This window comes from Drosophila miranda, chromosome 3 (genome assembly GCF_003369915.1).
Source record: "Drosophila miranda strain MSH22 chromosome 3, D.miranda_PacBio2.1, whole genome shotgun sequence".
Lineage (NCBI taxonomy): Eukaryota > Metazoa > Arthropoda > Insecta > Diptera > Drosophilidae > Drosophila > Drosophila miranda.
In genome coordinates, this window is record NC_046676.1 from 22,092,718 (window position 1) to 22,119,813 (window position 27,096).

Genomic DNA, 27,096 nt, shown 5'->3' on the forward strand with positions numbered 1-27,096 from the left:
TTCGTACTCACCCCATGGGCCTATTCCGCCTAGTTGTTAGTGGGTCGCGTTGGCAGCGGCGGTGCATTGCCGCTTCTATTTGGTATCGGTGGCGGACCACGACCTCGATTCGGGAGCGGTGACGGGGGACCCATCGGTGCTCCAGCTGCTCCAGCCTGGCGTCGAGGGCTGTCCACAGGGCCGCCGCCAATGACTGGAGGCGGTCCAGCCGGGGGTGAAACAGATATACTAGACACTCGTTCCGATCGGAATCGGAGTACCCACCAGCAACAACAGCAACAAGAACAACCACTCTATATCTCTCACTAACACACACTCTCTGTTTCGTATTATTTTGCTTGCACGTCATGGGCATACTCGTAAATGGATATACATAATCGCCGGAATCGACTCTCAATCTCATCTCTCTGTCTGCTCTATTTCTTGGCACAGCGGGAGGCGGCAGCAACGTGCACGAGTTGGACCCGAATACGAACGTGAACAGCCAGCCCTCCGACACGAAGCCCGTCGACCACAGGCCCAACGGCAACGAGGTGGTCATCATGAGCGAGGACGATCGCACGTCGAGCTTCTTCTCGCAGCCGGGAATACTGGCGGGTAAGAGTCCATACATAGTCTCCGTCCAACCAACAATCGTTCACCATATCTCTTCTCTCTGCTCTGTGTCCTTAGCTGTCATTGGCGGTGCCGTGGTTGGCCTGCTCTGCGCCATTCTCGTGGTGATGTTCATCGTATACCGCATGCGGAAAAAGGACGAAGGCTCCTATGCCCTGGACGAGCCGAAACGCTCGCCGGCCAACAATTCCTATGCGAAAAATGCGAACAATCGCGAGTTCTACGCCTGAGATAATGGCACATCGCGCAGGTATTAAATGAGCCGCGAGTGAGGATCCAGCCGGATGGAGATCCATCTGGAACGGGATCTGGATCTAAACGGAGGGGAGATGACGGCTCATCTCAATACACTGTGCGGAGTGCAAAGTGCGGACGGAGCAGCGCCATCAGCAGCCATCTGCCACAATGAATAATCATCTGCAACAGCAACAGCAACAGCAACAGCAACAGAAACAGCAACAAAACTAACACAAATTCAATGGAAATCGAAGGCATCGTTGGGTCACACACAACTTTTCGTTGAGGGGTAAACGCAAAAAAAAAATGCATAAATTCGAGAGGAAAATAAATTCAGAACTTACCTGTAAGCTAATGCCGGACGGATAACGGAGGAGGGCGACTTTTCTAATTAAGTACATTTTAAGCGACGAAAACAAAAGGAACCCAATATCAAATATGAATGGAAACGCACGCAAATCGTGCGAAGTCTAATATATAATTAATATATATTATATGCATAGTGAAACCAATATAAGGGCGGGAAAAATTAAGCGAATTAATTATGAATTACGAGTATGTAGAGCAAAGACCGGAGGAGAGCGAGAAATAATACCTATTATACCACACCACACCCACGACACAGGCGCATCCGACTTCATGGATGGACAGTTCTGTGGATGGAGACAGATACAGACATACACACATTTATGAATATACGAGTATATGTTAGCTGAATAATGGAAGCGAATTGGATATATCACGATATAGTATACCCAAACTCGAAAGAGCAGAGCCGATGTTCGTTTGCGCCATCGATTCACACCACGAAAAACAGAATGAAATATAATCCGTTGGGAATAATTATACAAATTGCGAATTGGACGGCATGAAAAAATGTTTTTAAGTTATACATAAGCAAAACTATGTAATTATTAGTGTAATTCCTAAAAAAAAAAAAAAACGATAAACAGAACACAAGGAAAAATGCAAAAAAAAAAAAAACAAAAACTAAAATAGAAAAACGAAAAACACTAAATGAAGCAAAAAACAGAATACGAACACTCTCTGAACCTTCCTGGCAACTATAGAAACTGAAAAGTAAAGAAATTCAGAGAACTATTTCTACTTTTTTCTAGAAAACACACAAAAACATGAATATTTATTGAAATTGAGAATGAAATTGAGACCATTATATGTCTAGAAAGCGATTGCACATTAATTTAGAACTCCATATGGGTTTGAGAGCTATTCGGCCAGTTCTTCGCTCGACTCCACTGCTTCTTCCATGGCTAAGAATCAAAATCGGATTACGCATTGATTATTGTGCATTTATTTAGTTTTTACGTTCGCTGTCAATGACAAATTTTTTAGTTGTGCGAAGTACGAAACACAACGCAAGCCAAGCCAATCCAATCCAATCCAATCCAATACCCCAAGCAATAGTAAAAATTACTTGTTAAGTTTACAATTGAAATGAAACGCAATCCAGAAGGAAATGTTAACGACTCAGCCCTCAAATTAGCTGCAATACTTGTTTAATTGTTAGTCAACCCATATTCTCTTCAGCTCTCATGCCATATTTTCATTGCGAAAAGAAGTTATAAGAACGAAAAATACTAATACATAATACATATATATATACAAGTATATATAATTAGCAACATAAATCAATTGTGTGTGTGTAATTGTGTGTAATGCATAAATAATTAATTAAACATAAACATACATACTACTACTGCGACAACAGAGCGTGCACCAAAGGGGGAGGGAAGCTCTCGAAGAACATCATCATCGGTATCGGTATACGCATACAGCATACAGCATACAGCATGTACGTGCATATGTATGTGTATGTACTCGTACTTCCCCCAAAACCTAAGCCCAACTGAAACTCACACAAAAAAGAGAACAACAGCCACAGGAACAGCAGCAACAACAGCGACAACAAGAACTAAACCTTTTTCTGACTACAACTTTTTCTACACTGTATAAAACGCAACTGCAACTCTTTTGATATGTACAAGTACTATGTTTGTCCTTCTCGACCCATAGTACCTTTTTGTCAAATTTTACATCAAGTTTTTTTTTGCTACTTTATAAGCGTTTAGTTTGTTAGTTTTTTAAATGCGCTGAATGTACTGAGAAATTGGTTTTGATTTGCTAAATAAACTGGTATAAAACTAATTTAAACAAAACGAAATATACTCTACTATTTGTGTGCTACGGCAAATAAAAGAATGGAAGGGCAATGTTGCACATTTATTCTCTGCTAAGAATTCTATATAAATTAGGCAGGGAAGACAAGACTAACTTGCGAACAATTTAGATTACTCATACGAAAACATCATAATATTTGTTTCAGCTGAGAACTCCTTGTAAATTGTTAATCATAGTGAACGTTCAGAAATAAGTCGGGAATTGTTCATTGTGCTCAGTCACAAAAAATCAGTTCTAAAAATTGAGCTAAATTTCAAATTTATTTATTGTTTTGGAAAATAATACTTTTCTCATTTTTTCGAATTAAAATTTCTAGTTTAAAATGTGTTTGATTTGCAATTGTGGGTCTTTCGATTGTTATCCTGATAGAATATGGTGCATTTTCTTTGGAGTATGGAACGTAGCCACTGGTTTACTTATATTAATATCAACAATCTTCAGTTTAGACAATGAATTGAAAAAACCTGTAATACAAGGTAAAAGCTATAATGATGGGTGGGGTGAGTAATGGCTAATAAATGCGGAGTGAGCGAGAAAGAGTAAGCCGATTGGATCGGAAATTTGTCTATTTACATACAGATACTAGTAAGGGTAGAAGCACTTTACTAGTTATCGCGAATATTTTATATCTTATATTTACCATATTGCACATATTCTCTGGGATATTCATACTTTTGGGATTGTTCTTGGTAAGTTCAAATCCTACAGTCCAAAGTTCATCGGATTCTCAGTATTCCCCTTGATATATCATTGGTTTTACTTCGCAGCAATCAAAAACTTGGTTCCGTATAGGGAAATCTATGAGCCATATTCTGCCATGGGCTTCGGTTATAACGATAATATTGCCAAGTAAGTGTCACATTGTCATTGGATCAGGCGGATATATATTGATACCCTGTTTCTGTTGGTTTCAGTTGTGCATCTCATATGTTTATTCAGGGTGTGCAGGTATTACAAAGGGATGTGATGCAATTTTGGAAGTGCGCGTGTGCGAATTTATTTTATTTTTCCCTGCCCACCGTCTTAGTTCCGACATAAGAAACGGAATCGTTCACGTCGCCCTTACAAAAGTCGATCTCATGTAGATATGTTGATCTAATAAACTAAAAATTCAATATTATTCATTGCTTCAAGAATGAGCCGTTCATTCTTGATTGGATTCCATTCAACAGGTGAGGTCTGATCTACGTTTGCATGGGCCATCAATCAGGTCATCAATTGATGCGATTATCATCATAAGAATTGGAGTTGTCGTAAACGCAAATCGGTATTAAGGACAAACCGACATACCCCCTGCCCATTCCGGCGACATCCACAAGGATAACTTCGGGGCAACTTGAACAAATGCAAATATCATAATTTCTAACGTCATGTCTGCAACGTCGTAACCGGAACGGCAATCAGTCAGTTCGGGGCAGGGGCTGGTTTTGGGGATAGGCCACAAAATGTCTCGGGCATTAAGGCATTCTCGTCATCATTGGGGGGCGGGGAAATGAAATTGTTTTGCCACGCCACCGCGAAGGTTGCTGCCACAGTCAAAATGAGGCAGGAGCACGCAAGACCCGACTCGACCTGCTCCGACATCAGACTTATTTATTTACTCTAAAAACCATACAAGAAAATTAATGGCAATTTGCTTGGTTTCATAAATATGTCGAAATGAATGTTCTTAACAAGTGAATGCCGTGGCAGCAGCAAAGACAGAGACAGTGGCAGACAGTAGCTCAGGGATAGAGCCCTTCCAAAATCTGTTTCGTCTAGCCCCATTCTCTGCCACCCCCCACACACACCCCCCCCCTCCCTGCTGCATATTGATTGCCCAGGTCGAGGCTTCGGCTTTGTGGCCCCGCTCTTATCAGCTTGCTTCTAATTGGGTTTGTTCCGGCAGCCGCCCCCTTTCAAAACTCATTTGGCGTTTTGCTGCACGACTCCGACTGTGCGTGACTTTGTCTCGAACTGGTTAAAGCTATTCGCGGATCGAGCTTTAATTTCAATCAAGTGCAATTAATTAATCCGTTCGCTGCTCCGACCCTCTTGCCCCTAGAGCACGGGTTTCCTGAGATATTAATAATGTAACTTTATTGAAGTTTATTGCGGGTTGTCAGCGCATGCAAACTAACATACAGACCAAAGAAGAGCCCAAAGGCTGCCATAACTATCAGCAACAGGGGGAAGGTGGTGAAGGAGCAAGAGGAGCCGTAGGAGTCGGGCCATAGACAAGCCACAGGCCAAGTAAATATGAGGCGAAGGTGAAACAACTCAGTTTGCCAGCAACGAGTGCTGCGAACGGACGTCCGCCGGATAGGACCGGCCTGCTGAACCGAGTACTACCTTAAAAGTCTGCGACTGGGTCTCGCGTCCAAGGAGTTACCATTTAGCCATCAGGATTACACGTAACATAGCAGAATGCCGCGGAAGAAGCAGAAGGTGGACACTATCGAGGAGATCGAGACCACCATCAAGCTGCTCTGTGATCAGTCCAATAACCACATGAAAGTTCGCGAATATGATAAGGCTTTGTTCGGCTACAATCAGGTGAGTCTTTAGAGAGTCAGGTCCTATTAAAGATCCAAAAATTAAGAACTTACAGTGCATACAGAATTCAGAATTTACAGTACACCGATACCGTCGAAAAATTAAATATAATAATACATAGGAACGTTGGCCGGTGTATAATTAATTTTTATACCCGATACTCAAAATGAGTATTGGGGTATATTAGATTTGTGGTAAAAGTGGATGTGTGTAATGTCCAGAAGGAATCGTTTCCGACCCCATAAAGTATATATATTCTTGATCAGCATCAATAGCCGAGTCGATTGAGCCCTGTCTGTCTGTCCGTCTGTCCGTCCGTCCGTCTGTCCGTCCCCTTCAGCGCCTAGTGCTCAAAGACTATAAGAGCTAGAGCAACGATGTTTTGGATCCAGACTTCTGTGATATGTCACTGCTAAAAAAATATTTCAAAACTTCGCCCCGCCCACTTCCGCCCCCACAAAGAACGAAAATCTGTGGCATCCACATTTTTAAAGATACGATAAAACCAAAAACGCAGAATCGTAGTGGATGACTATGTGTTCTAGAGTGTAAAATCTCAACCAGATCGTTTAATTATCATAGCCAGAATCAAGAAAACAATTTCATTCTTTCTCGCTCTGTCTCTCTCTAACAGACAGGTTTCATGGTCGGTTTTGCCAATTGCAAAATATGAGTTCAAGGATCTTAGAACCTATAAGAGCCAGAGCAACCAAATTTGGTATCCACACTCCTGTGATATCGGACCTTGACCGTTTCGTGTCCAAATTTCGCCACACCCCCTTCCGCCCCCGCAAAGGACGAAAATCTGGGGCATCCTCAAATCTCAGAGACTATTAAGGCTAGAGTAACCAAATTTGGTATCCGCACTTCTGTTAGATCTCACTATAAAACGTATATCTCAGAACTTCGCCCCACCCCCTTCCGCCCCCACAAAGGACGAAAATATGTTGCATCCACAATATTGCACATTCGAGAAAACTAAAAACGCAGAATCATAGATAATGACCATATCTATCAGATGGCTGAATCTGGATCAGATCGGATCATTTTTGTAGCCAAAAGCAAGAAATCAATTTGCAGTGGCCACGCAGCGCCCGACGACAAGCTCAGACTGATTTTCTGTCTCTCTCTTTGTCGTGTCGTGGTTAATATTAGCGGCGTCTGCCGGAGGAGAGCCATACTGCCTAAGTATCGGGTATAAATGTAGAGTTGCGGTCTCCGCAGCAACTCACAACATTCCCCCTCGTTAATTTATAATTTCATTGAGGCAGTATATTCTTTTTATAAGATTGGCGTAGTTTTAAAAGTGTAGTTTTTAATATATTTAAAAAAAGGGCATTTCTACATGACACGACACACACCTTATACACAGCATCGAGCGCCACCTGCCGACACTCAAAGCTTTTCAAAAGCTGTTCCTTGATTGTTATTTGGTATCGATTGTTGACCCATCAAAGGCGCCAGTTTCCGTTTCCCTGGCAACAGTTCAACGGGCGAATCAATTACCGTTTGTTTGGCGCTGTCATAGGAAGGTGTCAGATTTTCACACCAACTTTTGGCCCTGATTGTAACTACTGGGAGAAGCTCTATGGAAATGTCGAGCGTGCTGAACAACATCCTCGCCGTGGACAAGGAGCAGGAGCTTCTGCAGAGCTTCATCCGGACGGGCGCCAATGCAGACGAGGAGTCCTTGGACGAGTCGCACAAAAGGTCAAAGGGTCGCGGAAGTCGCAGCTCCCACAAGCCGCCCATATGGGATCGCCGCGAGTCGCGCGGCGGACGCAGGTCGTCGGGCGATCGTGCGGGGCGTGGCAAGCAGGCTGAAGACGGTGGCGACGGTGCCGGAGGCAAGCGCGGCAACCGCATCGAGGCAGAGCTACGGGCGGCCCGAAAACGCATCGAGGAGCAGATCGCCAAGAAGAAGAAGCCCAAGGAGAACTTCGTGGACTTCTACACGGACAAGGATCGAGCGGCTGCCGTTAGCGCCGGGGCTTTCGACATCAAACAGAGTCTGCAGATCAAACAGAAGCAGGACCGCAACGAGGCGCTACTCATACCCGACGAGGCAGACATAAGCTCGGTCATAGCTCTGGGGCTCAAGGAGATCAAGAATGCCAATCCCGAGAATGCCATCCACTTCTTCTGCAAGGTCTTTCCTTGCAACATCCTCCCATTGACACTGCCACTCCGCATTCCTATTTCTGGTTTTCCGTTTCTAATGGTCGGTCCCTCTGTTTTTCAGGCTCTGGAGCTGAACAGCACGGACATCAATGCCTTGATATCGCAGAATCATAGATAATGACCATATCTATCAGATGGCTGAATCTGGATCAGATCGGATCATTTTTGTAGCCAAAAGCAAGAAATCAATTTGCAGTGGCCACGCAGCGCCCGACGACAAGCTCAGACTGATTTTCTGTCTCTCTCTTTGTCGTGTCGTGGTTAATATTAACGGCGTCTGCCGGAGGAGAGCCATACTGACTAAGTATCGGGTATAACCGTAGAGTTGCGGTGTCCGCAGCAACTCACAACGTTCCCCCTCGTTAATTTATAATTTCATTGATTATACCCGATACTCAAAATGAGTATTGGGGTATATTAGATTTGTGGTAAAAGTGGATGTGTGTAACGTCCAGAAGGAATCGTTTCCGACCCCATAAAGTATATATATTCTTGATCAGCATCAATAGCCGAGTCGATTGAGCCCTGTCTGTCTGTCCGTCTGTCCGTACGTCCGTCTGTCCGTCCCCTTCAGCGCCTAGTGCTCAAAGACTATAAGAGCTAGAGCAACGATGTTTTGGATCCAGACTTCTGTGATATGTCACTGCTACAAAAATATTTCAAAACTTCGCCCCGCCCACTTCCGCCCCCACAAAGGACGAAAATCTGTGGCATCCACATTTTTAAAGATACGATAAAACCAAAAACAAAGAATCGTAGAAAATGACTATATGTTCTAGAGTGTAAAATCTCAACCAGATCGTATAATTATTATAGCCAGAATCAAGAAAACAATTTCATTCTTTCTCGCTCTGTCTCTCTCTAACACACAGGTTTCATGGTCGGTTTTGCCAATTGCAAAATATGAGTTCAAGGATCTTAGAACCTATAAGAGCCAGAGCAACCAAATTTGGTAGCCACACTCCTGTGATATCGGACCTTGACCGTTTCGTGTCCAAATTTCGCCACACCCCCTTCCGCCCCCGCAAAGGACGAAAATCTGGGGCATCCTCAAATCTCAGAGACTATTAAGGCTAGAGTAACCAAATTTGGTATCCGCACTTCTGTTAGATCTCACTATAAAACGTATATCTCAGAACTTCACCCCACCCCCTTCCGCCCCCACAAAGGACGAAAATATTTTGCATCCACAATATTGCACATTCGAGAAAACTAAAAACGCAGAATCATAGATAATGACCATATCTATCAGATGGCTGAATCTGGATCAGATCGGATCATTTTTGTAGCCAAAAGCAAGAAATCAATTTGCAGTGGCCACGCAGCGCCCGACGACAAGCTCAGACTGATTTTCTGTCTCTCTCTTTGTCGTGTCGTGGTTAATATTAGCGGCGTCTGCCGGAGGAGAGCCATACTGACTAAGTATCGGGTATAAATGTAGAGTTGCGGTCTCCGCAGCAACTCACAACGTTCCCCCTCGTTAATTTATAATTTCATTGAGGCAGTATATTCTTTTTATAAGATTGGCGTAGTTTTAAAAAAGTAGTTTTTAATATATTTAAAAAAAGGGCATTTCTACATGACACGACACACACCTTATACACAGCATCGAGCGCCACCTGCCGACACTCAAAGCTTTTCAAAAGCTGTTCCTTGATTGTTATTTGGTATCGATTGTTGACCCATCAAAGGCGCCAGTTTCCGTTTGCCTGGCAACAGTTCAACGGGCGAATCAATTACCGTTTGTTTGGCGCTGTCATAGGAAGGTGTCAGATTTTCACACCAACTTTTGGCCCTGATTGTAACTACTGGGAGAAGCTCTATGGAAATGTCGAGCGTGCTGAACAACATCCTCGCCGTGGACAAGGAGCAGGAGCTTCTGCAGAGCTTCATCCGGACGGGCGCCAATGCAGACGAGGAGTCCTTGGACGAGTCGCACAAAAGGTCAAAGGGTCGCGGAAGTCGCAGCTCCCACAAGCCGCCCATATGGGATCGCCGCGAGTCGCGCGGCGGACGCAGGTCGTCGGGCGATCGTGAGGGCCGTGCCAAGCAGGCTGAAGACGGTGGCGACGGTGCCGGAGGCAAGCGTGGCAACCGCATCGAGGCAGAGCTACGGGCGGCCCGAAAACGCATCGAGGAGCAGATCGCCAAGAAGAAGAAGCCCAAGGAGAACTTCGTGGACTTCTACACGGACAAGGATCGAGCGGCTGCCGTTAGCGCCGGGGCTTTCGACATCAAACAGAGTCTGCAGATCAAACAGAAGCAGGACCGCAACGAGGCGCTACTCATACCCGACGAGGCAGACATAAGCTCGGTCATAGCTCTGGGGCTCAAGGAGATCAAGAATGCCAATCCCGAGAATGCCATCCACTTCTTCTGCAAGGTCTTTCCTTGAAACATCCTCCCATTGACACTGCCACTCCGCATTCCTATTTCTGGTTTTCCGTTTCTAATGGTCGGTCCCTCTGTTTTTCAGGCTCTGGAGCTGAACAGCACGGACATCAATGCCTTGATATCGCAGAATCATAGATAATGACCATATCTATCAGATGGCTGAATCTGGATCAGATCGGATCATTTTTGTAGCCAAAAGCAAGAAATCAATTTGCAGTGGCCACGCAGCGCCCGACGACAAGCTCAGACTGATTTTCTGTCTCTCTCTTTGTCGTGTCGTGGTTAATATTAGCGGCGTCTGCCGGAGGAGAGCCATACTGCCTAAGTATCGGGTATAAATGTAGAGTTGCGGTCTCCGCAGCAACTCACAACATTCCCCCTCGTTAATTTATAATTTCATTGAGGCAGTATATTCTTTTTATAAGATTGGCGTAGTTTTAAAAGTGCAGTTTTTAATATATTTAAAAAAAGGGCATTTCTACATGACACGACACACACCTTATACACAGCATCGAGCGCCACCTGCCGACACTCAAAGCTTTTCAAAAGCTGTTCCTTGATTGTTATTTGGTATTGATTGTTGACCCATCAAAGGCGCCAGTTTCCGTTTCCCTGGCAACAGTTCAACGGGCGAATCAATTACCGTTTGTTTGGCGCTGTCATAGGAAGGTGTCAGATTTTCACACCAACTTTTGGCCCTGATTGTAACTACTGGGAGAAGCTCTATGGAAACGTCGAGCGTGCTGAACAACATCCTCGCCGTGGACAAGGAGCAGGAGCTTCTGCAGAGCTTCATCCGGACGGGCGCCAATGCAGACGAGGAGTCCTTGGACGAGTCGCACAAAAGGTCAAAGGGTCGCGGAAGTCGCAGCTCCCACAAGCCGCCCATATGGGATCGCCGCGAGTCGCGCGGCGGACGCAGGTCGTCGGGCGATCGTGCGGGGCGTGGCAAGCAGGCTGAAGACGGTGGCGACGGTGCCGGAGGCAAGCGCGGCAACCGCATCGAGGCAGAGCTACGGGCGGCCCGAAAACGCATCGAGGAGCAGATCGCCAAGAAGAAGAAGCCCAAGGAGAACTTCGTGGACTTCTACACGGACAAGGATCGAGCGGCTGCCGTTAGCGCCGGGGCTTTCGACATCAAACAGAGTCTGCAGATCAAACAGAAGCAGGACCGCAACGAGGCGCTACTCATACCCGACGAGGCAGACATAAGTTCGGTCATAGCTCTGGGGCTCAAGGAGATCAAGAATGCCAATCCCGAGAATGCCATCCACTTCTTCTGCAAGGTCTTTCCTTGAAACATCCTCCCATTGACACTGCCACTCCGCATTCCTATTTCTGGTTTTCCGTTTCTAATGGTCGGTCCCTCTGTTTTTCAGGCTCTGGAGCTGAACAGCACGGACATCAATTCCTTGATATCGCAGAATCATAGATAATGACCATATCTATCAGATGGCTGAATCTGGATCAGATCGGATCATTTTTGTAGCCAAAAGCAAGAAATCAATTTGCAGTGGCCACGCAGCGCCCGACGACAAGCTCAGACTGATTTTCTGTCTCTCTCTTTGTCGTGTCGTGGTTAATATTAGCGGCGTCTGCCGGAGGAGAGCCATACTGACTAAGTATCGGGTATAAATGTAGAGTTGCGGTCTCCGCAGCAACTCACAACGTTCCCCCTCGTTAATTTATAATTTTATTGAGGCAGTATATTCTTTTTATAAGATTGGCGGAGTTTTAAAAGTGTAGTTTTTAATATATTTAAAAAAAGGGCATTTCTACATGACACGACACACACCTTATACACAGCATCAAACGCCACCTGCCGACACTCAAAGCTTTTCAAAAGCTGTTCCTTGATTGTTATTTGGTATCGATTGTTGACCCATCAAAGGCGCCAGTTTCCGTTTCCCTGGCAACAGTTCAACGGGCGAATCAATTACCGTTTGTTTGGCGCTGTCATAGGAAGGTGTCAGATTTTCACACCAACTTTTGGCCCTGATTGTAACTACTGGGAGAAGCTCTATGGAAATGTCGAGCGTGCTGAACAACATCCTCGCCGTGGACAAGGAGCAGGAGCTTCTGCAGAGCTTCATCCGGACGGGCGCCAATGCAGACGAGGAGTCCTTGGACGAGTCGCACAAAAGGTCAAAGGGTCGCGGAAGTCGCAGCTCCCACAAGCCGCCCATATGGGATCGCCGCGAGTCGCGCGGCGGACGCAGGTCGTCGGGCGATCGTGCGGGGCGTGGCAAGCAGGCTGAAGACGGTGGCGACGGTGCCGGAGGCAAGCGTGGCAACCGCATCGAGGCAGAGCTACGGGCGGCCCGAAAACGCATCGAGGAGCAGATCGCCAAGAAGAAGAAGCCCAAGGAGAACTTCGTGGACTTCTACACGGACAAGGATCGAGCGGCTGCCGTTAGCGCCGGGGCTTTCGACATCAAACAGAGTCTGCAGATCAAACAGAAGCAGGACCGCAACGAGGCGCTACTCATACCCGACGAGGCAGACATAAGTTCGGTCATAGCTCTGGGGCTCAAGGAGATCAAGAATGCCAATCCCGAGAATGCCATCCACTTCTTCTGCAAGGTCTTTCCTTGAAACATCCTCCCATTGACACTGCCACTCCGCATTCCTATTTCTGGTTTTCCGTTTCTAATGGTCGGTTCCTCTGTTTTTCAGGCTCTGGAGCTGAACAGCACGGACATCAATGCCTTGATATCGCGCAGTAAGTGCTATCTGCTGCTGGGCGAAGCCTCCAAGGCACTGCAGGACGCGGAGACAGCCATCGGAGAGGAGAAGAACAATATACGAGCCATCTACCAAAAGGCGGAGTCGCTCTACTACTTGGGCCAGTTCGAGCAGAGCCTCATGTTCTTCCACCGCGGACTACGCGCGCGCCCCGAGCTGGCATCCTTCCGACTGGGCGTGCAAAAGACCCAAGAAGCCATCGAGAACACCATCGGCACCAAGCCGCGTGCACCTCCGTCCGCCCCAAAGAGCGGCAAGTCGCGCAAATCCGACGACAATCTGTCAAAGTCGCAGATGCTTAACAGTGCCCGTCCGCAGACGACGCGTCAGAAGCCCACTAAGGCGGACCTGGAGCGCCGCAATGCTCGGAAGCTCCTGGGAGAGCTATGCGTGGACAAAGAGTATCTGGAGAAGCTGTTGCTACATCCGGACCTGGTACGCGCCGACACCAATACGGAGAACATATCCACGTTTGCCAAGGAGGCGGTCGAGTTCCTCCACAAACGACAAGAGTTCTGGCGACAGCAGCGGCAATGCACGGCTCTTCCCAACCACAAGAACCTGCCCAACGATGCGATGCCCAAGTGGTTCTAATTGGACCGACAGGAATGGCCAGTGGAGTGTTAAGTTTTTGTTTCCATTTGCGTTGTGTTTGATTCGTGGACTGCAATAAACCGGAGCAAGATGTAAATTATATTGTACATAATTTATTTAATAGTATATTTGTATGCTTGCCATTCGATCGGGGATTAATCTTATGCGTAACATCAACATTTGAACAGAGCAATTGCAAACGCCCAATTTCTTTGATATTGTATTTCTTCATATATTGTACGAGTAGTCAAGTCGAACTCAAGTGCGATGGAAGGCCCATCCGCGATTGAAACTATATATAATTAATCAACATGTTAGCCAACAGCAGCTTGCGAGTGAGGAATAAATAGGTACGGTATATCATCATTCAGATTGTATTGCGATCGTGGCCCGACTGCTGCCTAACAATGGTACTCGTTTAATTTCATAAATTGACTAGTACGGCTATATAGTATATAGTTGATTTAAATGATAAGTTTATGCCGAGTAATTCCACTTAAGTAGCTCAGGCTTTGTTCCTTGCGATCCTTGGCGTATTGGTGCACCGGGGTGAGTACGTCTGGCCAGCGGTAAACATGCATAAAAAGTGATATTCTCATCCAACAAAGGGCTAACATGCAACGTTCTACGGGTACGTAATTTAGTCTCGTTTAGTTTTGATTCTGGCTAGAGGCTATCGAAATAAGCAAATAACTTAAGTAGGTAGTGTGCAGGATACGTGCGCAAACAGAGATTCATCTATGTAATGTTGTGTGGCTCCTTCGCTCTCTCTATACAAGTTTGTTAATATATTCGATTATATTTCGGTACGCGATTCCAACGTTAAATACAGAAATGCGGAATGTAAGATTGCGAGCTGTGGGGTAAAAATAACACTGATTAGAGGATCAGGGAGAATAAGGACTACCAGTTTCGAACTCACCCCATGGGCCTATTCCGCCTAGTTGTTAGTGGGTCGCGTTGGCAGCGGCGGTGCATTGCCGCTTCTATTTGGTATCGGTGGCGGACCACGACCTCGATTCGGGAGCGGTGGCGGGGGACCCATCGGTGCTCCAGCTGCTCCAGCCTGGCGTCGAGGGCTGTCCACAGGGCCGCCGCCAATGACTGGAGGCGGTCCAGCCGGGGGTGGGTGGCGCGGTGCGGGAACGTCGTCTTGGATCTCCTCGTATATATTGCTAGCGGTCTCGTAGGCGGTGTCCGGCATCTCCAGCGATGGCTGCTTCGAGGATGGGGTTGCGGCAGACGACGAGGGCGGCAACTGCCTTGAGGGCGTAGAGACGGGCGTGGCTTGCTTGCTTTGCATTTGACGCGGAGGAGTGGGCGGACCGGAGGCCACTGCTGAGCCAGTGGGCGATGCCTTGCCCGAAGATGAGCCCGATGAACAGACGGAGGCCAGCTCTGTGGGGGAATGCGTTTTGGAGGAGGGTGTGTTGTCCATGGCAGGCGGTCGAGGAGGCGCTTGCATCGGCTGGAGGGGCGCTTGCATCAGGGGCTGGGGGGGCATCGGCGGCTTGGCCGGCTTGGGCACAATGCTGATGACCCCGACATGCGGGATGTGACGTGGCGAGTTCTTTGGCGACATGGGCATGGGCGGGCGAGCGGGAGGACGCGTCGGCGGCTGCTTGGGCCGCTGAGGAACCTCCGGCGATACTTGCAACAGCTGGGCCTGCTCTGTGGGATTAGCACACAGCGGAATGGTGTTTGTGGTGCATAGCTCGATCTCGCTGTCCACCAAGTGCTGCCAGTCAGAAGACTTTAGCTCGAAGACCAGCTCCAGGCCGCATACTTGTGTGCTCCGTTTGGCGGCGGCGTTCAGGGCCGACTCACCGTCTCGGAAGGTCACCCACATGGTGTCCTCCACATAGCGCACAAGGGTAACCTCACCCATCTTTGACAGCTCGGCAATTAGTGCAGACATCACGCTCTCGTCATAGATGGTGGGCCCCTCGTCGTCGACCGAAGATTCCATGACATGCACCACAATCGTAGAATCTGGGGGTCCCAGATCCCTGATGACCTGCTCAAAGACTGTCCGTCGGCGCTGCTGATCGATCTCCATAATCTCTGCATCAATGATGGCGATGACGGGACGATGATCACTCTGCTTCAGCTCGGAGCGTCCGTAGTGGATGAGTTTGCCAGGATTCCAAGAGGGAAAGTCGCCCTCGGCCAGAGCCTTCCTCCGGCGCCAGAGACACCTGTCCGTCCAGGCTGGCGCCCGCTGCTTTTCCGACGTGTCGTAGTCGTCGCTGAAGAGATCGTACTTGTAGGTCGGATCGAAACCGATCTCCCCCTCCAGGAACTCCGAGAAAACGTTGCCGGCCTCTTGCTCCTTCCGCAGCTGATCAAACTCGAGGACCGTGGAGAGATCGCCGGTGCGGACACACTCCTTAAGCTCATCCTTCTCCATGTCGATGCGGTAGTTGAAGTCTCCGCACCAGAACACCCAATCGTGTGACTTAAGGGTCCTGCCCATGGGAAAGGCCAGCTTCCTGGTGATCTCAGCGTAGTCGGCGTTCCTTTCCGCCACCTGCGACTGGCCGGCCGCAAAGTGGGCGCACACAAAGCACATTGAAGTGCCGTGGAGAACGAATCTGATGGCGCAGGCTCCCTTGTTTCCCGTGGCCCCGCCCAGGCCCGTCTTCACACAATCAATGGCCACGTCCCGGATGTGGGGAGCATGCTCCGGTCGTATGTATATGTACAGGCAGACGCCCACCAGCTGTTGGTAGGTAAGCAGCACATAGTCGTTGTCCCGGGAGATGGTCTTCTGCAGCTCCTCGGCCCACTGCTTGGCGTTGTCCGTGCTGGCTGCCATGATGTTCGAGGCATTCAGGTCCACGATCTCCTCGAAGCCAATTGCATAGATGTCTACTGGATGATCGACATGCTCAGAGGGATTGTTCACATCCACAAGGGCTTTGGATCGAGCCATGGCGTGGCAGTCTAGCAGCCAGTCTGCCAAGGAATCTTTGAAGACAATGCTTCGAAAATGCTTTCCGCCATTCACGTTGTAAGTGCCTACGGCGATCCGGGCCATGCGCGGGTGTACGTACTCCGTGTAGCGCTTGCACAGCTCCCTGAGCACCGTTGTGGGGGCATGCAGCATGTTGGAGGGCAGCAGGATCCGTGCCCGATCAGCCAGCTCCGAGCTGAGTGTCGAGCCCACCAGGAGAACGTCAATTGCTTCCTGAAATGATTTCCAGTGGCTGTTAATAAGTTTTCCTCTAGTTTATGGAAGACACTTACCTGCTTGGAGTTGTCCAAAAGGTTGTTCTGTATGGTCCGGGCCGCCGAGCGGGCCCCATCCATCAGCTTGGAGCCACCCTGAATGGCGCCCGTACCGGCGTAGATCTTGCTCACCTCGTTGCCATTGTTGATCCACATCTGGCGGAAGATCTCTTCGAAACGCGAAATGTTGTGCTGCTTGCCCCCCATCTTCAGCGATTCCAGCTGCAGGTTGAGCATGTCCAAGCCCAGGTAGGTCTGCACACAGTTCGTGCGATCTAGGCAGTCCAGGCAATTGGTGCGCACAACTCCAAACTGCTCTCGGACCACCTGACCATTGGACGCATGGAACACACCGTAGTTGGCCCCACAGGCCACAATTCGTTCCTTCAGCTTGGCCAAAGCGGAGAAGTTGCCGCCGCGGCACTCCTGGTGATAGTCGAATACCACGTGAGGTACATCCTTGTGGGCGGACATGCCGTGGTGCCGCTGGAACTCATTGCTCAGCATGGCCTCGCCCTCTTTGCTGCCGATGAGTGAGCTGCCCAGGAGATTCACAATCGTCTGATAGCCATAGCGTTGCCTCATCATGCTCATGTGTCGATCGAAAGCGGCAGCGGATGTCTCGAAGCCTCGAGATAGCTTGACTTTGTGCGATCCCACCTGAACACCCGGCTGCTCCCAGAAGAGTGGCACTGAGCCCCTGGTTTGGATATGGCTGGTAACCTCCCCATCCACATAGATCACCTGCTCCGTCTCCACAAAGTTGGCCACGTAGCCCTCGTCGTTGGTGCCGCGCACGTTGAACCGGGTGCCGGCCCGCTCACAGCTCAGCCTGGAAATAATGGCTGCCCGGGCGTTCTTGGCCCCTATGTAGACAGTGCGAATCTCCACGGAGCCACACATGGCCTGGAGTAGCCACGACTGGCAGTCAATGCCGAAACGCATCAGGTGTATGTGCATCATGCGGTTCCAGAAGAAGCGGTTGTCCGTCTCCGAGGTCTGCTGCCGCCGCTGGGCGCACAGTGTGATGTCGAACTTGCTGAAAATAGATCCGTAGGTGCCAGCCGTTCCACTGGCGCTGGTATTGATGTGGGCGAAGTAGAACGTTCCGGAATTGAGCAGCTTGCGCACCTCACTAATCTTGTCCTCATTGGGGGCCGCGTTCTGCAGCGACACGAAGGTCGTCTGCGTGATTCGAAAGATCTCCACATCTCCGATCTTCCCCATGGACACGCAGCCGGTCACCAGCACCAGGAACAGCACGGTGCTCTCACCAGCATTCAACTGCAGGACTCCCAAGCATCCGTAGGCGTCGCAGACTTTCGTGTACTGCTTCCTTATCACGTCCGTTTCCTGTTGCGTCAGCAGAGCTACAGCGTGTGACTCGAACAAGATGCTGTCGCTCTTGTGGCGATGCTCCAGCAGTACACTGTGCGGCGACGGAGCTATGGACTTTTCCAGCACACGAATCACCTTTGACATGGCCATCTCTATGTCTATCTGTCTGTCTTTCTGGAATTATCTAATCCTTTTCTCGGAATGATTCTGGTTTCTCGGGCTCTTCCAACCACACTTGGCTAAGACATCTGCAAAAGTGAATGGGAAATTGTTAATTGTGGGTGTACTTTACTTTTCCATACCCTTTTCTCGAGCATTTAGACATTCTCGCCAAGTTTGCTGGTGAATGCATATACGTACATATATGCTTGTGTGCAATTAGAATTTAAATCATTTTTCATCTGTGCATACTCGTATATGCAACTGCTTAGCATTTTAAATGAATTAATTGACCTCAAAGTCAAGGGTATCGAAATATCGTTCTAGACTAATTTTCATATTTCTGCCCGTTTGAGAGTCATAAAAGCCACGACGAGGCGGCCTGCTAAACATCAATAGACAACTTTGATGTATAAACAAACCGAGACGAGAACAATTTTGCAAGAATTTTCCAATATTTCCGCTTACTCCCACGCAGTCAAGCTCACCCACAGGGTCTCGACCCGGTGGACCTACGGCAGTGTGTGCGTGCGTCTGATAAACACTTTTTTGGGGGGGTGGAGTGGAGGCATTGTATAGATTTTTCACATTGGGAAAAACTATTTTGAATTGGGAATTAGACAATATGCACACTTTCACAGCTTCACCCCACCTTCGCACGGACATTCATATGAACTTGTATATAAAGGTTCTTGGCACTTTGACTATTGTTTATACCTTTTTTTATAAATAATTCTTTTTTGCGAATTTAGGGCCAGTGCGACCGCGGACTTATTGATAAAATATACAGTCCGACAGTCAGAAATATACCGAAACATGCCGTCTCTTTAAAAATATACCGTAAATATACTGACGAGTTCAAGTTATATTATACATATTCCTTGTTTTTGATCTTCCGTCGAATATTGCCATCTATATAGAACATTTAGCCATGCCCACCTAGTTTTATACGATTAACAAATCAATTTTCTACTTAACTGGCTTATTTTTATTACTTGCTTTTATTGGATTTTGCTTAAAAGAAGGTTTTAGCGAAAAAAGTCAAACAAATGAAACGTAATAAATCGTAAGAGAAAAATCGTTCCAATTGTTCAATTTCTTTATTCCGTTGAATAATGCTGCCTAACTAAAACCATTAGCTCTGCCCACATAGTTTTAGGCCATTAATGAATCAATTTTCTACTTGATTGGTTTATTTTAAATACTTGCTTTTATTGGACTTTGCCTAAAACAAGGTTTTAGCGAGAAAGGAAAAACAAAAAAAAAGTAAGACGGAATCGTTCCAATTGATTGCAGCAGCAACCGACATATCGATTTTAATCAATCGAATAGGCGCAATTTTTAAAAGGGTGGCAGACAAATTTCAAGTGCAAATGCAACTGCAGACAGAGATTACAGCAAGCCCGGCACTTAGAGATAGGGCGAGGCCATTTATTTATGGGACGAGAGGGCCATTCTTGCCAACGTACCGAACTTTACACATGGCTTCTGGTGTATTACGACGTTCAGCTCGCTTGAACTTACTATCTGGAAAATAGAATGATATCTTAATACGTCAAAACCACCGGAATTCTCATAGATAAGGGTTACGCATTCACTTTCGTAGTCTGCGCGCGAATGAGTGTTCCACTAGGTTTTCTCCGACACACCTCCGGAGGAAATGGCTCATCCAACGCTTGTCCCCGATTCACGTGTCTAGCGGTTGGCGCACTTGCCATAATTCAAGAACTCATAAATTCTCAAAAATTGATTAGATAGTTCGCAAATATAATATGGTGATTTGAAGTACGTCCAATGTCGCCATTTTGAATGGAATGGTCCTATAAATTGTAAATCACAAACAGCCGATCCACATCCATGAGCAGAGCACGCATCACATCACTGTATCGTGAATCAGATGATTCATGCCTTATCGGGCAAGGCAAGCAAGGCTATGAGCGTAATTCCAGAATGTAAACATTACTGGAAGAAGAATGAATTGAGATTGTGTTTTGTTGGTCATGATGTTCCATTTTTGCCATTTGCGTTTTATTTGGTATAATTACCTTTGCTTCGACTAGCTTTAGCCTTAGTAACAAATAGATTTACAAAATACTATTTTGAAAATAGTACAATTTACTTTCTTATCAGCTTGTTAATCGACTTTGCTTTATGTTCTGCAGTGTCTTTCCGCAGCAGCAAATCAAACAATAGTTCACATTAATCGCAGCTAAATACGAAGGGGTTTCAAACCTCTGTATAATCTAATCAATCAACTAATAATTGGCTCTAGTTTAAGTTAAACTTGGGTGACCCAGCAATAGGGTTTGATGAGAGGCCCGATATTGAGGCCGAATTTACATAATAGCCTCCAACGATCCGAGGAACGTGTTCCAATTCGGAAGTTCCATTCGATCTCCCGCTTCTACTGTTCGTTATTTGGATTTAATTACTTTCGCACCATTTTAGGGCATCGCAGAGTGTTCACAAAATAGCAGCATTCGCTTCTAATTGGCCTTACCATTGGCAGCAGTACTGCCGTAAAACTAATAGCTACTCATATTCATATGTGTATGTACGCTAGGAATACGTTTTCTATTAATTTTTTACTTAATTTATAGGCTTAAGGCGTCGCGGGGAGTGAATTAAGGGATTCGTTTCCATCCTCCGCTGTGCTACTGATATGCCGACTCTAATCTGTAGACCCGCAATTCATAAATATGTTTGTGTTTTTATACTCGGTTTAAGTTCAATACGATAAGAGGAATGAGAAATGAGAATGAGGAATATTTCCACAAGAACAATCTCCTAGGCAGCCATCATGTCATGATGCAAGCAATACTTTTGAAATGTTCTTAAACTTGACTCTCCAACCGTGCGTAATACTAATCTAAGTCCAGTTTGACCCTTGGCCCCTCACACCCCAAAAACATAATTCCAACAACTGTACAAGATCATTTGTGAAGACCCGCACTAGAACGGAGAAGAGACGATCGCGTCAAGTGTGCAGTGCGATGTTACTCTTGCGAGTAAATATGGCAAATAAGTGAGTGAGGCGGTGGTGGTGGTGGTGGTGGTGTAGACGTGACTCAGCTCAGCTTTTCCCACATTACCAATAATTGTGTTTTGACAAGCGCTCTAGTGGCTGGCCCCTGACACTGTCTGAGTCATACTCATGTGCTGATAAGAGTGATCTGTTTATGCTAAGCTCCAAATGACATAATGATATCAGTGAGCAAACATCAATCAATCGTAATGGAGCTAGGATGTGCACGATCATGTAAATTTGATTTATTCAATGGCATTCTTTATCGGAGCTTATTTATGTACAGAAGCTGCAGTAAACAAACAAAAGACGCAACTAATAAGACTATTTATCTACAAACTATATAAATCATATCTAGGGTGGGCTTAGCTATACAAAATAATCAATAATTACGATACGAAAAAGCAACAACAAAAGCAGAAAAAAAATAATTACAAACGTCTGCTAACTACAACTATGGCTCGCAACGAGTATTATTCGCGATCGCAAAATGTCTGTTCAGGCTAGGGGTGGGGTGTAAATGTTGGCTACAAATATATACAATTATATATACAAAGCAACAACTTATGTCGTAGAAACTAGGAATCGCTAACCAGTTTGCGCGAAGCCACCAAACTGTGCCACAAGCTCGGCGGCCCTAGAGGCCCAGATTGATGTGATCTGAAAAACACAAGTCGACGTCGCTCGGTTGTTTGTCAATGAGTCGAATCAATGCCTCAGCCTCAAATCTAATCTAATCTACACTGGCATGCCACGCTGCACGTCAAAGACTGTAGTGTGTCTAAACGCAGCTATTAACTGAATTCCCTTAAAGCTGGACCTTTGGATGTAGGTGTGGGTGTGGGGAGGGGGGGTGTTCGCTATGCCTATGCATGAGGGTGGAGTCGAGTCTGTTCTTTTTTACAGCATTAAGTCTATGCTTACGTAGTGACTAAGGGTTTAGCTAATAATACTACTACCAGACGTCACCAGTCACCAGCTCCGTCTTCCGTCTACGTTTGCAGTCCGCTGAGTTACTCAAAAGTACAAAATAATTAACTTAACTAGTTGCTGCTACGACACCAGCAGACGGTGCTTCGCTCCTGTACAGAATGTGGCCGCTGGCGTGACCTCCGCCACCGCTTGACCCGAATCCGTCGGTAACGTCGGCGCCGGCTGTGGCTGCAGCGGTGCGGTTTGACAATCGGCGGGTGTGTTCAGCTCGTAGGCCATGCCACCCCAGTGGAGCTTGAAGGTGCGAGTCCGCCAACGTATCGCCGGGTCCCAGAGCGCGTGCAGGAACAGATAGGGCCCCGTCAGCTCCCTGAACAGCCAGCCAATGACAAACTCGAACTTGTGGAACGGCATTGAGCCGTGCTGGACTATGGAGAGCAGCAGCCAGTCGGACAGCAACCAGCAGAGTATGTGCACCATGTAGAACACCAGAGGGTCCCAGTTGAAGAGAACCGAGGCTGACCAGGCCGCGAAGGCCCCCAGAATCATGCACTCGGAGAGCGGCTCCAGCAGGATGGTCGTGGGCACCATGGCCACGCGCAGCTTAGCCCATCGTATGAGCCGCGCCTGAAAGCTGCCGATGTCGCACAGTCCGCTGTTCTGCAGAGCGGGCTGATTGGAGATTCTCATTTTCCATCCCAGCTTCGTTACGCCTTTGGCGATAAAGAAGTCCTCCGCAAGGTAGCAGCCAAAGGCCCTTAGGCCGCCCAGCTGATCGATGACTGCTTTCCGCAGAAGACACGACATTCCCGTGTGGCAGTTTATGCCGAGAACATCGGCCGATAGGTAGATTCTGCTCTGGACGGTGCCGAAGAAGACCTTCTCGAAAATGGCGGCAAATCCCTCCCGGTCGCAGGTGAACGGCATCTGATGGACCAGGGCGTGCTTCTCGGACATGTTTTGGACCATGTCCAGCAGCGTGTCGTTCTTCATTTTGATGCCACTGTCGGAGATCATAACGAAATCGAATTTTGCCGCCATGTAGCCGGGATGGATGTTGTTGATTTTCGGATTAACGCCCACATCAGACCCGCCCACAAAGAGCCGGGCGTCTATCCGGGGATACTTTTCCAGCAGGCCCTCGACCAGCTTTATGGCCGGATCGTCCTTGTCCTCCACACAGAAAAGCAGCTCGTACACAGGATAGTCCATCGTGAAGAAGGTCTCCAGGTTGTGCTGCAAGTTCGGATCCACGCCCATCAGCGGTTTAAGGATGGAGACACCCGGCAGTGGCGACGACTCTGGCGGCAGCTTGCACGACTTCTTGTGCAGCTTGTACTTCCCGTAGCAAATGGCTATCAGATGGACCATCCAGGTGCCAAACCAGAAAATCATGAAAAACGCTGCGAAGCCGTACAGTGGCACAGGTAGGTGTGACATCGCCCTGTCTCTGTGGGCGTGAGTGTGCTGTGGTGTGAGTGGAGCTCCCTGTCTCGTTGTTTGTCTCGCGGTGTGGTGTGTCGTTGGCTGGGTGGGCGTGGGCTGCGCGGCGCGGCTGCTCTGCTACAGATTTACTTGGTATGCATTGGTATGCATTGGTTGCGGTTTGTCAAGTGTCGCTTTTGCTAAAGGTTTTCCCGTTTTTCAGTTTTATCGCGCTCGACGGTTTGCGTACTTCTTGTTCAGTGTGACCGCGGATTTAGCGATAAAACATACAGTCCGACCCTCAAAAATATACCGAAACATACCGTCTCATTTGAAACATATACCGAAAATATACTGACTAATTGAAGTTTTATTTTACATATTCCTCGTTTTTGATCTTCCGTTGAATATTACTCGCTAGATAGAACTTTCAACAATGCGCACATAATTTAATACGATTAATGAATCAATTTTCTACTTAACTGGCTTATTCTAAATACTTGCTTTTATTGCATTTTGCGTAAAAAGAGGTTAAAAAATTAAAGCAGCAACACAGCAATGCCAAAGTAAGTAAACATATTTGACTTAAAATGAATCAAATTTACTATAGATGGTATACATTTGTTTAAATATGAAACTGCGAACGCCGTTAACATTATTCGAAGGCAACCCGTTGTGTGTTTGGGAAGGTATGAAGAGTACTGTTCAGTCACAGACCTTATTAATATTACAGAATATACAGTACAATCTCATATACAAATACTCATAAATACAATTGTCTAGAAGAAATTTCTAATTCTTTTTCATACAAATATCAAGGTTGATTTTGGATCTGCATTTTTTCGGATCTGAGTGCTAGGCTTATATCGAAAAAAGTTGTACGAGACGTTCTCACTTTGGCATCATGCACTTATTTTCGCGTGAGAATTACTACCGCAGGAGTGTTCACTCATTTTGTGGGAAGTTTCAGTTAGACAATCACTAATTAATTACTCGATATTGTTACTAGAGCCAGCTGCGGCGTGGCTCATTCATTAAATTAATGAATTTTCATGAATTTTAGAATTTGTCTATCAAGGAACGACAACTCTTTTACGTTTTTCTTTTGTTTGACCTTTTTTGCTAAAGCCGCTTTTTAGGCAAAATCCAATAAAAGCAAGTATTTAGGCTACCCAAAAAAAGTAAAAAATATGTTAATTAATTGGATAAAATTATGTAGGCATGGCTAAATGTTTGATCTAGCTAGTAATATTCGACGGAATATTAAAAACGAGGAATATGTATAATAGAACTTGAATTCGTCAGTATATTTACGGTATATTTTGAAAATAAGACTGTATATTTTGGTATATTTCTGAGGGTCGATAAACTACTTCTTCTCAGCTGAAAAAACTTTTGGAATATTATCAAAAAATCAACTGAAATGCTACTGGTCGCACAAAAATTCTCTGTAAAGTAACTTGTAGTGTCATTATGGAGTCTCCGTCGCTTGTACGGTATGGTGGGCAGACGGAAGACGAGCCGAAGACAAATTCCCATTCGGAACGAACAGATGATGGCAGTAATATCGTCTCCAGAATCTTCAAAACAGAATTCGATGCCAAATATAAGATATACGACATGCGAACGCCGCTGAATGCCTTCATGTGTGGGCAGTATAAGCGCAGCGGTGCATACAATACTCTAAGGAATCGGCTTCCCGTGGTTTTGACGAATGTGATAGACACGTTGACAAAGGATAAGAGCGAATTGGTTGCGGAATTCGGGGAGGTTTGTAATAGGATAAGAGCGTTTACCCAAATTTAATCTCTTGCACCAATTGACTTTGAACAGGCCGCACGCGAGGAACTCAAAATCATCATTGGCCTGATCTCCAGGCTGAAGTACGAGCTTCAAACTGATAAGCCGTTTCAGGGATTCGACGGCCAAGGTAAAACAGTGGGTATAGTTGCTCATGCGGCTGTCATAACGAGACTACTTATTTCCTACAGAACCCGATCGCGCACTATGGAATAAGTTTCTCAATCTTCTGCCCGATGAAGAGCGCACCTTCTTCAGATCCTGTTGTCTCTATTCCGAGTGCTATATGCACAGAAAACTCTACTCCTTTGTGGAGAACAGCATCTTCCTAAAGCCGTACGATTACCATGTGAAGATCAAAGAGAATTCGCTGACGAGCTGCATAGATGATGTACTCTCCCTCACCAAGTACACGCGGCGCACAGACAACAGCCTGGAAATGTTTGGAGAGCTTCTGAGGATTAGCTTGTGGAGCAACTGCAACGACACGGCCAGAGATCCAGAGGCGCCGCCACTTCCGGCATTCAATATAAACGTGCTGGAAGATGTCAGCGCCGCAGATGAATTCATTCTCGCCAACCAAGTCGCGGAGATATGGCAATGCTTGGACAACCGAAAGCAAAAGAAGCCATGTCAAGTCGTTTTTGTTCTGGATAACGCCGGCTATGAGTTATTCACCGACTTCATCCTGGCCGAGTTTATGATTGAGAAGGGACTGGCCACCAAGGTGCTCTTCCATGTGAAGGCACATCCCTGGTTCGTAACTGATGTGACGGCGCGAGATTTCAAATGGACGCTGGAATACTTGAGTCAGCATTCAGATTACATCATAAGCCTAATTGGCAAAAAGTTTTTGCAGTTCCTGGCTGAGGGAAAGTTTCAATTAGCTCCAATCTCACATTTCTGGACTTGTCCATATCCATATTACAGGTGAATGCACTCGTGAGGATTTGCAGACCCTCACTAACGTAACTGATTTATTTCGTTTTCAGAATGCGCGACACGGATCCTGATCTGTACAGCTCCCTGCAGCAGTCCAAGCTAATCGTTTTCAAAGGCGACCTTAACTATCGAAAGCTCCTGCAAGATGTTTGCTGGGACTCAACCCAGGATTTAAACACATGCCTGCGTGGCTTCCTGCCTAGCAATATATGCGTTGTTCGCAGGGTCAAGGCAGAGGTCATCTGCGGGCTTACCGAGGGCGTTAGTGAGACTCTGAGCAAAAAGGATCCCCACTGGATGATCTCCGGCAATTATGGCGTCATCCAGTTCGTAGATGGATCGCGAGAATTTGGCTATTAGAGCGGAAAATATACCAAAGGCTTTACAGTTTAAATTATTTAAAAAAATTATTCACAAATATACATATATCTCTTTGAATCCCATTGAACAAGTTCGTCTGATCTGCCACAAATGGCGATGGTCTGAGATCACCTACCAGTATTCAAGGACATACTTAGGGTGTGGAAATGCAGCTTTTTTTTAATTTTCGCCTACTCAAATCGATCTGCATCACTTTCAAACAAATTCACTTTGGCGCGCAGCTCTATATAGAGTCGATAGTATCGATGTATGAATAAACCTTATTTACTATATCTAATCAGCCAGACAATGTTTAAATTCTAATTGATTTTTCGAGAGCGATATCTTTCACCTGAACTGGACTTGGATGAATAGGAAGAATT

The 27,096-nt window shown here is 46.7% G+C and overlaps 7 protein-coding genes across 10 annotated transcripts; 5 read left to right on the top strand and 2 right to left on the bottom strand.

Annotated features, from left to right (window-relative positions):
• Nucleotides 1-377: 377 nt before the first annotated feature.
• LOC117187848 (syndecan-like) lies at nucleotides 378-3,018 on the top strand (the record flags this gene model as incomplete). Its single annotated transcript, XM_033390724.1, has 2 exons — nucleotides 378-597; nucleotides 673-3,018. Coding segments are annotated over 2 exons (393 nt in total), but the record flags the coding sequence as incomplete, so codon positions are not given.
• A 206-nt stretch (nucleotides 3,019-3,224) lies between these two features.
• Nucleotides 3,225-13,600, top strand: LOC117188062 (tetratricopeptide repeat protein 25-like). 4 transcript variants are annotated; one of them, XM_033391333.1, is made up of 6 exons: nucleotides 3,225-3,442; nucleotides 3,493-3,527; nucleotides 3,631-3,740; nucleotides 3,819-3,900; nucleotides 3,966-5,586; nucleotides 12,838-13,600. In XM_033391333.1, exons 5-6 carry the CDS (start codon nucleotides 5,458-5,460, stop codon nucleotides 13,498-13,500), a joined length of 792 nt encoding a protein of 263 aa, XP_033247224.1. In that variant the 5' UTR covers nucleotides 3,225-3,442; nucleotides 3,493-3,527; nucleotides 3,631-3,740; nucleotides 3,819-3,900; nucleotides 3,966-5,457; the 3' UTR covers nucleotides 13,501-13,600. The 4 variants fall into 4 exon arrangements, with proteins under 4 accessions (XP_033247224.1, XP_033247223.1, XP_033247225.1 ...); XM_033391332.1 differs by having other exon boundaries at nucleotides 3,226-3,442; nucleotides 3,493-3,551; XM_033391334.1 differs by lacking the exons at nucleotides 3,225-3,442; nucleotides 3,493-3,527; nucleotides 3,631-3,740; nucleotides 3,819-3,900; nucleotides 12,838-13,600 and adding exons at nucleotides 6,959-7,735; nucleotides 7,829-7,936 and having other exon boundaries at nucleotides 5,515-5,586.
• On the top strand, nucleotides 9,313-10,351 carry LOC117188063. Its single transcript, XM_033391336.1, has 2 exons — nucleotides 9,313-10,150; nucleotides 10,244-10,351. The coding sequence occupies exons 1-2, from the start codon at nucleotides 9,590-9,592 to the stop codon at nucleotides 10,298-10,300; spliced, it is 618 nt and encodes a 205-aa protein (XP_033247227.1). The 5' UTR covers nucleotides 9,313-9,589; the 3' UTR covers nucleotides 10,301-10,351.
• LOC117188064 lies at nucleotides 10,548-11,631 on the top strand. The gene is made up of 2 exons (XM_033391337.1): nucleotides 10,548-11,447; nucleotides 11,541-11,631. The coding sequence occupies exons 1-2, from the start codon at nucleotides 10,887-10,889 to the stop codon at nucleotides 11,595-11,597; spliced, it is 618 nt and encodes a 205-aa protein (XP_033247228.1). The 5' UTR covers nucleotides 10,548-10,886; the 3' UTR covers nucleotides 11,598-11,631.
• A 9-nt stretch (nucleotides 13,601-13,609) lies between the features above and the next one.
• LOC108158771 (synaptojanin-1) lies at nucleotides 13,610-19,023 on the bottom strand. Its single transcript, XM_017291398.2, has 4 exons — nucleotides 18,946-19,023; nucleotides 16,750-18,317; nucleotides 14,423-16,690; nucleotides 13,610-14,356 (listed from the first exon to the last, which is right to left on the bottom strand). The coding sequence occupies exons 2-3, from the start codon at nucleotides 18,217-18,219 to the stop codon at nucleotides 14,441-14,443; spliced, it is 3,720 nt and encodes a 1,239-aa protein (XP_017146887.2). The 5' UTR covers nucleotides 18,220-18,317; nucleotides 18,946-19,023; the 3' UTR covers nucleotides 13,610-14,356; nucleotides 14,423-14,440.
• Nucleotides 19,024-21,469: 2,446 nt separating this feature from the next.
• On the bottom strand, nucleotides 21,470-23,884 carry LOC108160483 (ceramide glucosyltransferase). Its single transcript, XM_017294505.2, has one exon. It carries the CDS (start codon nucleotides 23,624-23,626, stop codon nucleotides 22,307-22,309), a length of 1,320 nt encoding a protein of 439 aa, XP_017149994.1. The 5' UTR covers nucleotides 23,627-23,884; the 3' UTR covers nucleotides 21,470-22,306.
• A 1,094-nt stretch (nucleotides 23,885-24,978) lies between these two features.
• On the top strand, nucleotides 24,979-26,796 carry LOC108159629 (damage-control phosphatase ARMT1). The gene is made up of 4 exons (XM_017293086.2): nucleotides 24,979-25,381; nucleotides 25,445-25,541; nucleotides 25,603-26,341; nucleotides 26,404-26,796. The coding sequence occupies exons 1-4, from the start codon at nucleotides 25,085-25,087 to the stop codon at nucleotides 26,711-26,713; spliced, it is 1,443 nt and encodes a 480-aa protein (XP_017148575.1). The 5' UTR covers nucleotides 24,979-25,084; the 3' UTR covers nucleotides 26,714-26,796.
• The last annotated feature ends 300 nt before the right edge of the window (nucleotides 26,797-27,096 follow it).